At 38.4% G+C, this 15,768-nt stretch overlaps 1 protein-coding gene across 1 annotated transcript in view; it reads right to left on the reverse strand.

Moving 5' to 3' along the window:
* Positions 1-241: 241 nt before the first annotated feature.
* Positions 242-15,768, reverse strand: part of LOC132915240 (putative fatty acyl-CoA reductase CG5065) — a 132,303-nt gene continuing 116,776 nt past the window's right edge. Inside the window, exons 3-7 of the mRNA XM_060975030.1 lie at positions 1,649-1,896; positions 1,257-1,440; positions 796-981; positions 457-711; positions 242-385 (exon numbers count right to left, since the gene is read on the reverse strand). Coding sequence (XP_060831013.1) covers positions 307-385; positions 457-711; positions 796-981; positions 1,257-1,440; positions 1,649-1,896 — 952 coding nt within the window. The 3' untranslated portion in view covers positions 242-306. The remainder of the gene's footprint in view (positions 386-456; positions 712-795; positions 982-1,256; positions 1,441-1,648; positions 1,897-15,768) is intronic.

Genomic DNA, 15,768 nt, shown 5'->3' on the forward strand with positions numbered 1-15,768 from the left:
TTATTGTTAAGGAATAACTATTTCGTAACTTTTGGTTGGTGGAGGATGATAAAGAATTTTGTCATTTTAATGTTACCCCTATATTGGAAAAATATTCAGATGAATTGCTTACATCTCTGAAATCATGTGCGTAGAAATACCTGCATTCTTTTTAAAATTTTATAGAAAAAATGAACAATGTCATAAATGGATTTATTTTGAAAGAAGACGAATGAAAAGACAAAATGAAAAGGATGACGAATCCCTTCTTCATAAAATTGTTTTTATATTCCTCTGGTTTAAACAGACAAAATAACGTTCAAATAGTCAGTACACGATACAACATATTATCAGTAGTAAGATCATTATACCGAACATTTTAGTGATCTGTTGTATCCAGTACAACCTGAAATAGCCGAAAATATATGTATTTATATTAGTTCCTATTTTTTTGTACGAAGATACTTTTATACGCACCTTGATAATCGTTCTCGGGCTGTTGACTTAAACTCTTGCTTTAAAATAAATGTCCTAATTCCCATCAGGTAAGTTGCAACATACTTGTGCCAATTCATATCCCGTAAATCTAGTGTAACCATATCGCTGTCATTCAACATTTTCACCTTCTGCGCCAAGTCGGCACAGTTATCCCTTTGAAAGCTCCATTCATTCATAGTAAAATATGACACCGATGTGAACAGCTTGTTGCCATGTTTTAAAAGTTTTATCATTCTGAAATATCGTTTTTAATTATTATTGTAGATGAACACAAAGATTGTTCCTGAAAGATTGTTCGAGGATCGATAGAATACTCACATTGGCTTACTACCTCGCAGTCTTAAAAATGTATCTATGACGAACGCAGGTAAAAGATACGGAATTACACTCAGAATGTTGAAAATATATTTATTAGCTATCATTGGACAACCCGGGTACCATAGCGTATCGTGCATTGGCATTTCTCTGCTATACTTCAACACGAGCTGTTGCAACTGTCCCCACCTTGTCAATTGAAACATTTACATTATTATAATTATTGCAAATATACTGAAAGCACAGTTTACTGTGATCCGAGTATCTCGGGAAATATTATGGAATTTAGATAAAATATTATGTTATATCACTACTTTTCTAAATTGAAGTATGGAGAACAAAAGTGAACTTTGGTATTCTACGTTTATGTGCGAATTGTTCATATTACTTAAATAAACTGAGTTTCTTGGAATACTATAACAATCAAAGTACATAAGATGAAAAATATTCGTAATAAATATTACGTAAAAGGGAATGCGTTACTCGTGCAGTTGTATACTTTAACTTCATGATCACGATGCAGCGTGACATGCCATGCAGTACATATTATCGTGTCGACTACGAAATCGACAGGCACTAGATCCAATCTTGCATCTCTCCTACCTCGTGTCGCTGTTGCACATCCTTTGCCGAGTAGCAGGATGGTACCTGGTAACATTAAATTGGTTTAGAAATTATGTGTGATTTTCAAATAGCAGAAACGTAGCACTGAATAGATTGGAAATAATTTTCATTATTGTGAACAACAACAAGCTTGAACAATAATAATGATGATCTAGTGGATATCCATAGCTTCCCATAAACCAACAGATTAACTCCACTATTCAATTATCATTGAAACTGATTTCTGAAAAACCTGTTAGTGCAGAAATATTCTCCAGCCAACCAGGACATGGTTCTTCCATAGAGGCACCAATTATGCTTGGCCGAACTATCGCAACCGGCAGATCTTTGCACTTGTTTGCTACAATCTGTTCTGCTAAATTCTTACTGAATGTGTATGTGTTTGGATAAGTTTTTAAAATCCCTTTTTCTATTTGGTTGATCGACGTTTTGTCGAATTTGTCACACATTTCGATCACCTCTGAAGGTTTCGAGCTCGTGCTGCAATGTCAATAATAAGTGAACTAATTCTTCACGATATAACTATAAATGTAATATTTTTAGACCACGAAACAGTGTCCGCATATAACTTATCCTTACGTATAAACTTTTTCCTCGACCTCATGTAGGTGCGCATTACTGTAAGCTGTACTAACGTGGACGAGGCTAATTGGATTCTTTAGTTCTTTCCAAAGTTCGATGATACGCGCAGTACCTTTCGTGTTTACATTAACAGCCACGTGTAACGGCTCGTTGAATCTCACAGTGGCCGCGGCGTGAAACACTATGTTTACCTTCTCTAGCAACAGACTTCTATCTTCTTGCGAAAGACCTAAATCCGGCAGACTCACGTCACCTTTCACGGGATAAACTCTGCTGAAAAGTGAGGGGTTCTTTGCTTTAATGCCATCATAAATCTGAAAACGATAATTCCAGTAATGGGAGTTAATCAATTTTACCCCTGACAGGATTTAACATTGAAAGAAACAAGAATATATTTACGAACGGGATTATCTATGAGCTTCTTAAATCGTTGTTCTATCTTTTCGTCCGTTTTTAGTCGAATTAGTATTGGTACGATAAATAATGTAGTTAACCGTCTGGACAGAGTCTTGTCATAAGCAAGAGGATCCAGTCGGATCGTGACACATGTGGCCAGTGCAGTTTTAGGGGTGGCAAGCCCCTCATTGCGAGCTTCACTCAGTAATAATCGTAATGTCTTTCGGGATGCCCATCATTCTGTCTTTCTCTTTGCTCTCATGATCTGGCCTGACACACTAGACCCCCAATTTTTGGATGGAATTTTTCTATGACGAAAATTTTTCGTGGGAAACACGAACAAGATCCATTCTATTCTCCAGAAATAATCCTCCTGCATATAAACTTTTATTTTGTTCTCTTAAAGAATTTGTCCTTTAATCAAAAATTTTAATTAACCGAAAATTTTGCCTTGCGAGAGATCTTTAAGTTCTTCGATTAATTAAAATTTCTAAGTCCTGATTTTTAAAACATGAAGAGTTTTGGAAACCTTGTCGAACATGGTTACTCAAAACCAAAAGAGAAATATTTTACATGCTGAGATTTCTTATCATTCTTCGTTTAGTCTAGATTTCTATCACGTAAAATATATAATAAAACGTTTCGGCAACATTATTGCCCAAACACAGTCTTTTGATAGCAATTGGACATTTTTACATACAGAACCCTCTTCGTGTAATCTCTATCTCTTGGTTCTTAAAGCATATAAATTTTCAAAAACTTCGTCAAACACAGTCATCCAAGATGAATTGAAAAGTTTTACATATCGAGGTTTCTTAACGGCGTGTCAGAGAAAACGTTTACCCTCTTTCCTTGCCGTATTTGCTATCGACAGTTCGCATCCCTGTCGAAAGTTGAAGACCAGCCCATGCAAGGGAGCATCCCTTGGTGGTCGTAGGTGAGTGGGCGATGGTGTTGGGACACTTAGCACTTAGGTGTCTCGCGGCTGATGGAGCGATGCTCCTTCAGGAGCAGTAGGTTCTTCCAAGAGTGGAAGGAAGCTAGAGGAACAGGCGAAGGAGTGTTCCAGTCGGGAGCTTGGGTTTTGTATCGTCTCCATGGTAACTCTCCTAATGTCTTATCAAATTATCACCTTGTCCTCCCCCACGCTCCTCCTCCGCCACCTTGTCGCTCTAACTGTCGTTCGCCTCCCTCTCATTTACCCTCATTTCGGTGAAACAATTGAAGAAGGACTCGTCGAAAGAGGATACAAAGCGATGATCACTTCCTATTGGTTTCTAACAACCTATGGGACCGCTGTTTACGTGCGGGTCACCTTCACGCACTACATCCTCGAGGGTCGCCACGGAACATTTAATTCATTATTCAAAGGGATGAAAAATTCAAGGGAGGTCGAAAGAGCTGCTGGTCGACGCAATTTTCTTTGCCGTCTACGTTTCCCTCTTTTACCTATAATTGTTTCATCATCGTATCTTTTTCGAGAGATTTGCCAATATAAGATTATTCTAAAATTATTCCAAAATTATAACATATCTCCTTTTGCTTCTAATATAAAATTATTCTACAGTCGTCAATTAATTTTTAACCCTTAAGAGTCGTATATCTATTTTCAGCCACTGCAACAGACAACAATTCTCATTGTTTATCATACTAACAATGTGAATATTAATAAAACTTTACAAGTTGGTTCAATTAGATTCCGTCTTAAAATATTCTATAGAAAATACTCCAAAATAAATGGAGGAAAAAATAGCGAAAGATGTGTACTACGAAATCGACAGTTGTGATAATAAATTTCATTCTAACTTTTTGAACATTTTCTTTCCCCCATTGAGTTATCAATGTTCGTGGAATGAAAATGAACTCTGACCAGTATCCATATCTGTGCGAAGTACGATCACCAGGAGTTAAATTCTCTTCTTACACTTTACAAAACCAACAATTCCACTATTAACTAGTTTGATTAAAATCTTAGAACGTCGTCCATATCCTACTCCCATATTCAATCCGTAAAACGAAATCCCTCACTGGCATGACCTCGAGGTGGCGTGCATACGTGCGTCAAGCAGTAAACCGAGGGTGTTCTGGAACTCCGCTGCTAATGATAATCAGTCCTCTCTTTCCAGTAGCCCCTTGTCCCCCTCTGTATTCTGTTCGTCGTGAGCACGGGCCATGTACAATAAGGGTGCGACACCGTCGGATTCCCAGGGGACCGGCATGGCGTAACGTAAAATCATTATTAGGTAGGTAGGTAGGTAGGTAGGTGGTTGCTAGTGCACACAAGGGGCGGCGAGAGAAACGCGGAGGCTTGTTGGAGCGCGAACAGCGAGGCGAGGGGGCTGAAACAGCGCTTACAGGGCTGGGAAGTGCGGGAATAAGAGCTCTGCAAATATTGTTCGTGCGCGAGCCAGCAGCCGGAATAGCTAGCGAGGGGTCGAGCGCGCGTTACTCCGCGTTACCTTCGCTGTTAGCTGCGCCTATCGGCTGCATCCTGGCCTACCAGTCAAGTGCGCGTGGTCCCGGGGTGGCTGCAAAAGGTCGCTTGAATGGTACTGACGAATCGGTGACAGACCGACAAGTGGCCATACACACTACCGCTTCCGATGAGAAAACATTCAACTTATCTATTTCTGATGATCCTTCGTGGCCCCGGGAAAATATTTCTCTTTGAAGTTCGCGCCAATGTGAGCGTTCGAGTAGTGTGGACCGACCTGATGATTTGGGAAAACTAAGAGACTCGTTGATAAGTTTCGTTAGCCGGTGATAGGATGAAGAATCAACTCGATTCCCCAATTTGATAGCGGTAGGTGATGATATTGTCTTATAGGTTTTATTTCTTTAGCGTATCATATCGTTTAGAAGTGTCTGAATACGAATATGAATATGAAGTGTTCTGATGGATTTTCGGTAACAATATAGAAAGTTCATCAAATTAACTGTCTAAAGCAATAGTAGTTTAACGAGAATCAGCAATATTATCTTCTTTATGGAATTAATACATTTATATATTAAAAAAACATAGGGATTATATGCTTTTACATATAAACACTGAAATAATGAGAATGTCTTTTTGCCAGTTCTTACATTCTTTAACAGATTCATAAATCAAAATGTTAAATAATTAAAAGATCAATGTTTCAAAGGACCAAACAGATTTACAAGTTTTGATAATTATAAATGCTAAAAATTTCATTTTTCTAATGTACGCTTGTATGGTATTTCAAGTTGTAGCTCCGTAATATGCCACGAATTCTAACAGAGAGCATCAGAGAACTTAAATTGGTTGCCCTTACATTGAGAAACACGCTCCGGAGAAACTTCAGTAGTTCGTGCGATCAGTTACATGAATGTGTAGCTTGCGAGCAGGGTTTCTGATTACGGGAAAATATTATCGATCAAATTTCGTGTCTTCCTAGCATCAGGATCATCAAGTTGCAGGGTGCATGCGCGCTTAAATACACATGCTTGTCACTACGATCGAACTTGCAACAGTGACCTCGGTGTTTTCACAATAAACACAACCCGTCCACCGACGGTGCGAAGTCGACATAGGGATGAAGATTGGTGAGGGCTACCATACAGTCTATACAATTTTCGATCTCATCACATATTCTACCCTATATATAAGTTCGATGTTTACGGTCCCTGAGATGCTGTGCACTTTAGTTGCAAAGCGGTGGCTTTCGTTTTTAGAGGTTCAATCACGCTCGTCGTAAATCGTCATTGATTTCCTCGTTCCTGATTTCCTTGGACGTTCGTACTACGTTCCAGCGTTATATCTCGATCAACTCAGGAGTCGATTTCGATCGAACCGTTCCTCGATATTCGGTGCAACATGTCGCAAATAAAAGAAAACGATCCTTCCTCATCTTTCGCCCTGTCTTTGTCTTTATGGCTCGTTAACGACGACCAAGTATCCCCTCCGTCGACAAAATAATAGTTCACGTGTGACACGAATCGTGTTCCCGCTGGTCCTTGCATTCTTTTTAAATTAGTCCTACTTGTGTTCAAAGAGTACCTTCTAAGTAGCCAGAGTTAATAGATTGTTTTTTGTCTAACAGAAATCAGTTTTGCTATAAAACTGCTATAAAACATTATTTCAGATAAGAAATTGTAAAAATTGATTGCACGACGGAGATCTATGACCTACAATTTGTCACTGGTCGAATCTCTTATTGTATAAATTACTGTAGAAGAAGAAGTTTTGCTTTGGAAAATCCAAATTCATAATTCATTCGTAATACTGTACTTTATACAATGATTAATTCTTCAATATTAAAAAAATTGACGTGAACGTAACGAATGTAAGATGAAAGATCTGTCACCAAAGATAGTTTTCCAGCTTCAAACTGCAAGGGGAGAACCATCTTTAGACAGGGGTGTAAATAGATAGAACCTTAGTGTTCGTTAGACTGCGCGGCGTTATATTTAATGTCACGCCGGTGAGGCGGCATAAGCAACCGATACTGCATTAAACATGCAAATTCGCCGGTATAACGTTCCACGGTTCCAAGGCATTATCCATATAGCGGAGAGTGGCGCCTAGTGTTCATAGTGAAGCGGCATGATTAAATTTCCAGGGATATCGACATGCCAAAAGCACGTCAGCCCCTTCCACCTGCCTCGCCATATCACGCCACTCATCCCTCTGTATCCTACTTTTTCGCTTCTCCACCTATCCGCGTAACCGGCAGTTCGAACCAACCCCAGCCTCGGGAGTTGAAATTAACTGCGCCCAGAATGCCAGCGTTGCATTCACGCTTTCATATGTATCTTATCCTTCCCTTGATACAGGTTAACTACAAATAGAGAATCGAAATCTTTTTTTGTATTTTAATCTCTTTGGATATAATAATATATTCCTAGCATAAAGTCTTGAGCAGTAATTTGTATTTAAGTATTTAAGTATTTGAGCAATAAAATGTATCCGCTACAAGAGTAATAAGGAATTAGAGGAGAATAAAAGAAATAAGGTCAAGCGACATTTGTGTCATTTTTAGTTTTTAATTCTAAATAAGAACATAGTTACAGAAGTGTCTTATATACTTAAATAATCGTCTCTGCCTACTTTTCTAAAGTAATGCTAAAAAGGAACTCGTTATTAATCTCGTAAAAATTCACAAAATTAACTGCTAGAACACCTTAAGTACTCTAAAATATTCTAAAGGACTTGCTCACTGTAATAAAGCGAAAAATACATTTACTATCCGTAATATACTAATATACCATCTAATTATATATCTACATACATATATACTAATATACTAATGAAAACCTATTTGAATTATCCATATGTATGTAATATTGCTCATTCGAAACATTTTTTCTTCACTTTTTTCAACAGTGTCATGTTTATTTATTTTATGCATTGTGAATGGCTCAATTTCTTGGAACAATTCAAGTTTACACGTAATTCGCCTACAGTCGATAAGAGATTTATTATTAGCGGTTTCCCTGGCAGAGCAATCTCAATAGGCGGATAAGAGGAAATCGTCTCAGTCACAAATGTCAATTAAGGTGCGCGCACACGGAAAGCGGGCCGGCGAAGGGCCTTCGCGCGCAGATCGGATTTGTCACGATTCCTAATGTTGATCGACGCTGTAATAATTTAATAGCCGTACATCCTCCGTGATCGTCCGGGAGAGAGGATTATTACGGTATCCCTACGGAGGATCCCTGCGGTATACTGAAAGCACAAGGAGCTAACAGACTTAGCTCGGATATCGTGTTTTTTCCTTGCTTTGCTTCGAATCCGGCTTTCTCCCTTCTTGAATTATCGCGACCAAGTACTGGCAATCAGAAACGCATCTGCATTATAACGGACCATTATTACACGTGCACTATTCAAATTAATTTTACTCGCGGTTCTCTTTTATGTCAGTCGAAAGATTAACACGAAATTACAGCTTCTAGTCATCAAATTAGAACGATTCAAAAATTATTTTAGTATAATTGATATACATGTATTCTTCTCTCCCCCCTCTCTCTCTCTCTAAATAGCAGAGATTGTTAATTGATGAGATGTTATATAAAGGTGTACCAAAAATCGTGGTGCAACTGATCAATCGATGATTCTACATGCAAAAATAAATCGAGAGAAAAGAATATAATTTTTTTACGTAAGGCTTGGCTTTGGAGTTTGAAACGCATTAATTATAAATTTATATTCATCCCGATATGATTTATATGCATAGCTGATTCCAGTAAACTTTACATATTGCTAATACAAGTTGAGTAAATTGTTTAGGTATGAAAATATTGAGATATCTTTTAATGAAAGAAATTCCCCATTTTTATGAGACTATATAGCTAGAAAAGTAAAATTTTTCCATATCTTCATTCGATGTCCAAAAGCTGTCGAATTATTTGATCTTTGAATTTTTCTCCTAAAGATGATTACAATATTTCTTAATTAACTCCAATAACTCGTTAAACAACATCTTTCACTGGAAATATCGATGCAGCAGAAACATTTTATCCATCCATCTTCGAAAATTAAAACGCTTTCGATGTCGTTGAAGCAACGATATTTTTCATTCCTAGAAACCGGGCCGGTCGACGATTTTTTCGTGTTTACCATGCATTTCGTCGTCAAGCCGAATATCAGTACTGTGCAAAACATTTCCAGCTGCAGCCTGACCGCTGCAAATTCCCAGGGCTGTGCTCTTGTCATTGGTGGGCCTGCATCCACTCACCAACGCGGCCATCCTGTATACGTATAAGCAAGTGAAAACGATGTAGCCTGGACGGTTACGTGGCGGCATGTAAAACACAAACACACATATACTCTTGTACTCATTGATGTAGTTGCGTCGACAACGCGTTCGTATCGTGTTGGCGTTTTAGCTGGTCACTTCATCTGGTCTGCCATAGAGTACTCGTGTACGCGTGAAATAGTAAATACAAGCGAGTTGTTGGATCCGACTGACCCCTGGGACTGCTATCACTCGTTGACTAAACGCTGCTGGATGGATGAAGCTATAGAATCGTTTAAGGATAAGAACTTTTATAAATATTGAGGGTGGTTTTTTTGGTTAGTTGATGGAAATGAAGGTTAATAGTTACTGATTTTATAATTTGGGGTAATAAATGGGATGAGTATGGATTTATGACGAATTTTTAATATAATCTTTGTGTATTTATTATTTGCTACAAGGTGATAATGAATAAATATTTTAGTTTCGATTATAATGTATGGGATTATCAGTTCATATCTTCAATAATTAATCCTGCTGCGCCCTCGAATCATTTTCTACCTAATAAAGTTTTCATGTCGTTAGAAGAATTGTTTCCGTTTCATACAAATATGAAAAAATTATCATTGATATAATTGCTTGATTTAATTTTCTATTAAAACTTTACTTCAAACAATAAAATTTTTGTATTTGTTGGAATGAGAAAAATTCAAACATTGTAGCAGGATTAATATTAATATTACGAGTCAATAGCCTTAGAATCTGTTTTTATTATCCAAGATTTGGAATCTTCGAACACTTGAGAGAAACCTTTCAAATAGTCGTTTAGTTATTCAGATATTTTGATAGTTTCTAGATAGTTCCAGGAATAATTGAAGATCAATCAGTCCCAGTTAGTTTCAGTCAGTCAGTGATCAACTAAGATCAGCTGTACCAAGATACAAGTAAATTCCATGAGAGTTTAATGATTCATTATGTAATATCGTTATTTATTTCTGGCGTAGACTTTTCTCAAATCCGATCTTGATAATTGACATTCTATATAATCACAGTTTCTTCAATAATTTGATAAAATATCAAAATTTATCACAATAACTTTCCACGATGAATCCTTTGGGGATCTCAAAGATTCTCGCGAGAAATCCCATTATTCGATCGAAATAAAACATGGAAGGGGGTTCCGATTGAAAACACCTGGATTCTTTTCCCTTGTTCCTTGTGACAGAAACGGAGCTTTAGCTAGGAAAAGATTCGCTTGACATCGCTGGATAACGCTTACGCGAAGCTTTGCAGACGCGCAAGAAAATCCATGCTGCCCCCGATATGAAATATGAGATATGATACTTTCCTTCGATTTTCTTTCTCTCGTCTCTCGCAAGGATTTCAGTTAGAGGGTAGGGACGCCCCCAGAGGGTCGGAACGTGGTCCATGAAGACGAGAGGAAATCAATGCCTCAGCCAGAGTCTGGTTCACCTTCGTCTTTCTTTTCTGACCACTCCTCCGCGCCACTCGCCTCGTTTCTCTTCTTCAAATTTAAGCAGAATCATGAAAATAATTCTACAGTGAGAAATAATTCCTCTCAAATATTTAAGATATTTTAGGAACATGAAAAATTTGTCAAACCATGTGATGTAAAGATTAGTATTGTATTTTCCCTCCTATAATTTAAAGAAGATCATCTTAAAATAATTCTTCTGTATAATTTAAACGTAGACTAAAATTTGAATATTTTTCTAACATAACAAATGTTTTAAACTCTTTTATCATTTTTTATAATAGTCTTGTATTATTAGTGTATTGTTGAGAAAAAGGAATAGATTTCCTGCGTGAAGTATTGATCGACGTTACTGGAACAATATATTCTGTAGTTTCTGAAATAATGTATTATACATAATCGTTTATTTTATATCTTATTTTATTAACTCATTAGATATTTAAATGTAAACTATGTAGGATGTATATAATATGCAAAATTATACAAAATATCCTAAATGAAGTATTCTTTATAATATTTAAAGAATGAAACAAGTCTCCATCTAACTTCCATCTTCTTTACTTGGATTTTATAAAAATTTACACTCTCTTTACTAACAATCAAGCTAATTTGCTATCTGAAAATTGCAAGAAACGAAATCTCCATTACACCATTACGCACTTCAATATCCTTTGCATCTCCTATTATATTTGGTCACAAAAAACAAAATCTCTAAAATGTTTTAGTCGAATCGCCCAAAACTTCCCTCTTTCACATTCATCCTATCGACGAGTACCTCGAGAAAGAAGAAGAAATATCCCTGTTTCATGGACGCGTCGTCAAAACAAGTCCATTCAACAACGAGACGATCGAAAAGTTGGTCGTTCCGATGGCGGAAGCGATCAAACTACCGTCTTGGTTTTCCGCTCTCGAGAGTTCCTCCGGGCGAAATAGAGGGTTGAAAGATCACGAGGGATGATGTTTCTAGTGGGCACTGCTGTAAGGGCAGGCAGAAGGAACGCAGAAGTAGGGAGGGAATTAGCGAAGGAGAGAGGACCCTCGCAAGATTTCCGGGAGTTTAATATAGTTTTAAGGGCGTCGGACAACATCCCAGGGGTGTAATGGCGTCTTAAACCTCAGGGGTTCTCAGTTTCGACTTTCTTCCATACCTTTCTCCTCTTTTCTCGTTTCGAGACGTGTCTTTTAAAAAATCTAGAGCACGGAATCTCTGCTGCTCTCTCTCTCTCTCTCTCTCTCTCTCTCTCTCTCTCTCTCTCTCTCTTTCTGTAACCACGTAGTTGCATGAAGAAATGTTTGCATGTTGTTTTGTTTAGCGGTAACATAGTTTCCTATCGATGTATTCAATACTCGTGAGCTAGATGTTACGACAAACCACATACGGATTCGTAGTCGTTGGTGTGCACCAAAGGCAATGGCCAGGGGAAACATAGAATGCATTGGTGTGCATTCACGTCTAGACGAAGCTTCGGAGCCATGGTGGTGGGTGGGTTTCTCCGGGAGATGAAAACAAAAAGGACAACCTCGGTGCAAAAGCTCCGACAGTTCTTGATTTTTACGAGCACGTAAATTCCCGGAGACGTCCCTGCTCCTAGGCTTTCGTTTTCTTTCTCTTTTGACCCGTTCCTCTTTCTCTTTCGTACTACCGGAAATTCTTCCATTCGATGCTTTCCGTGGAGAACTAAATTCGCTTGAATGAATATTTGGAAGATTGAATTTTCGTGAGAATTTCTTAAAGAGTAGAATTTTTGTAGTTTAAATTATTCTTTAATTTTTTGTATATTGTATATTTATTTGTGTATTTAGCTGGCAGCGAAGTTAGGTTTGATTTTTCTCCTGTTATATTCCAAGTGTAAATATAAATGATTGGTGAGATTTTTTGAGAGGAACCGATTTATATCAAGTAGGCAACCTCGGTACGAAAGTTTTTGATTTTACAGCCGCGTAAATTCCAAACGGTATTTTCAAACTTCGTTCTCCACTTTCATTTCTCTCCGGTTTTCCAGCTTCTCACTTAACGCCGTGAAAATTCTATTCATTCTGCCGTTTCATCGGCACGGAGAACTTCATGGAATTTCATCGAGCGCCGGCTCCGGTGAATTCCACTAAAACGCCCTTGACGACTCACCCTTAACCCTGAACCTTCCCTTGAATCTCGATTTTAAATGTATCCGAATCATTGCGGTTCTTCTCCGTTTCAAAGTCCCATTATTTAATGACGTTTTCTTTCGTTAGGCAAATTTTCTAGCCTTGATTATTTTTCTGTTTCAGATATATATGTAATTATAGTTATATTTAATTTTATTTCTAATTTTATGATGTTATCTTATTTTATTGGAACAAATCTTAGAGCTTATCTTAATCTTTGCTACCTCAAATCTCTACCGCCCTATAGATTACCGCACCTTACTTTTACCCCCTTTTTTCAATCTTTCCTTATTTTGAAAAATTACGTGTCTAAGAAGATTCTCAAGAATTTGTACATCTTGCAAATTTGGATTTGTTAATCGTTTAACAAATCCCCATCGTCCCGAATATTTAATTTTCGCCATATCCTTCAATCCTAATCTCTCGCCTCAATGTAAAACATCTAGATAAATTCTAAAGAATTCCTAGCTGTTTCTCCATCTTGTGAATTTCCCATCCGAAACATAACATATCGTGAGAGTGCAGGCAAAAATCAAAACGCCTCGCAGTTTATCCGAAAAGAAATCAAGATAACGATCAGGTATAATCGCAAAGGTGATCGATGGGCCGGTCGTATCGGCAGGGCGAGATTGAAGACTCGGCTAACGAGTTGTTTATGGATCCACCCACCGCCTCACAGTGATCTTTCCAGACTGTGTGTGCTTGTTTGCGTGTGTGCATCCCGTATCTGTCGGACAAACTCGGAGTGGACGTAGCAACCAGAATAGAGGAGTCCATTAACGAGTTTGTGCTGCCCTCCGTCAGAATAGTTCGCATTGCTCGGATCCTGCACCCTCACCTTCCCCTTCAATTGTATTATCCTCTGTCTCCGTTCACGAAATTCTTCCTCCGACAGACCTTCTCTCCTTTCTTCTACCTTGCCTTTTTTTTCAACCATCCGATTGAATGTTTCGCTCCTTCCACGAAATCATTCCTCTTTCTCTTTCTGTCATTCTTTGCCAGCCTTTTTCCATTGGACGAGCTCTTGCTCGGTGAGAAACCCCCGCCGTTTGATCTCTCTTTCTCGTTCTTTCGCGATTCACTGCCGGGGTTATCCCCGGTAGTCATGGTAACACGGGGATTGGAGCCGCCCCCGGCCGCCTATCAGATCTCGTGGCTACTACGAGAGAAATGAACAACTACCCTACCCCGTTTCATCCACCGACTGTGCATGTTCTCCCACCACCATAACTTCAGACCCGGCTGCACCTCCATACATCCCCCCTCCCAATCATGTCTACTGCGATCTCTTCCCTTTGCCTCGCCGCCGGGGAGGCTGAGATTCTGGCTTGGGAGAAAATCTTAACCGGGCGTGCCCTGCATCCCTGATACCACCCCCCTCACCCAGTGGAACACCTCCACAATTTCTCCAAGAGTAGCTGCCGACCTTCCATTCCCTCGCTTGTACTACTTGTAGGCGATGGTACGCGCGCTATCGCCAAGGTACTCTCGACTAAAGGGTCAGCCTCTTCTTTCCGAATTAACGCTCTTAACCGCCAGAATGCCCAGGCAAACGTGAATAGCGTAGCTTGTCGTTGGAGAGATTTCGATCGACTTGCACTACTTGTATAAAGTTTTGGTGGGGTTAGGTTTATCTAGAGGTTCAGGGGTTTTACAGTGGCTTGTTTATGACTATAGTGGAATACTTTTCTGGTTGTTCGGATTGCAGAAATAAAATATAGGGTGAAAAACGTCTTCTTTCGGCGGTTTTATTGGAACATTATTAGGTTTAAAGAAGGCGTCGGAGGAAAAACGAAGAAATTATAATAGAATAGAGAAAAATTGTACTTGATAATAATAACATACATGCACACTAAAGTTTTTATGGTAAATATTCACTCCATGAACTTATTTCCAGAAATTGGATTCCCTTGCATAATTAGAATATTAGAAATTATCAAGATTAATAAATTTGCGTGGTAACAAATTTAATAGTAAAAAGGTAAAGTTTTATAAACAAATTTTGTAAGTTACGTGTAAAGTGATTATTCCATACGATATAAAACTAGAAATTTGTCAAAATTGCGTTACAGAAGTATATAACTTACAACTTGTCACTTATCAATTTACTCCAATTATTAATTAGTAAGTTATCAGTGAAACTACCGACGGTTAGTTAACAAAGAAAAATCTCTGTTAATTAACGTAGAAATATTATACTAATTTACCATTTGTATAAATTATTTTTCATTAACATTTTCACATTTCTGTCACAGGCGAGAAACCGCACAAGTGCCAGGTATGCGGCAAGGCGTTTTCCCAAAGCAGTAACCTGATTACGCATTCGAGGAAGCACACAGGCTTTAAACCGTTCGCCTGCGAGCTCTGTGACCGAGCTTTCCAACGAAAAGTCGATCTGACAAGGCATCGAGAGACCCAGCACGCCGATTTAAACACATCTCAACGACCGTCGATCGCATCGATCCCTGGTCAAAACTCTTTACCAAACGGCAATCCACCAATGATGCAGTGAATAATTCTCAAACGATAATCAAAAGAAAGAAACTATAAACCTTATACCCTCTGAGAGGAAGCTGGTTGAAGAATGTTAATCGAATTCTTTCCAAATGGTGCAATCGACGAAACGTCTTCAACGCGACGGATCTCATTTTTCTTCGTCGTCGAAGTTACAAGAGAACTTTATACACTAGAAGGGTGTGCATTAACTGTACATTTAACGAACTCGTGTATTTATTATTTAATAATTCGATGAACGACACGTTCCGTTTATTTTATATTTCTTCTTTCTTTTTTTTTTTTTTTTTTTTGAGTGCAATTGAGTGTGAGACTTCACTAAGAGCTGCGTTAGGACTCGCCGACTGGAATGCAACCGTACATTCCGATACGTTATTCCAGGTTGGAAACGAAGTGTGTAAAGTGATATACGCGCATAATTGTTACCAAAGCTGTACATTCCACATTACTCGCGGCTCGAGCAAGAAAGTACTATTATAGGAAGGGATTAGATCCTCGACGATATTTTTCTTAAGCGAAACACAC

Source organism: Bombus pascuorum, chromosome 16 (genome assembly GCF_905332965.1).
Source record: "Bombus pascuorum chromosome 16, iyBomPasc1.1, whole genome shotgun sequence".
Lineage (NCBI taxonomy): Eukaryota > Metazoa > Arthropoda > Insecta > Hymenoptera > Apidae > Bombus > Bombus pascuorum.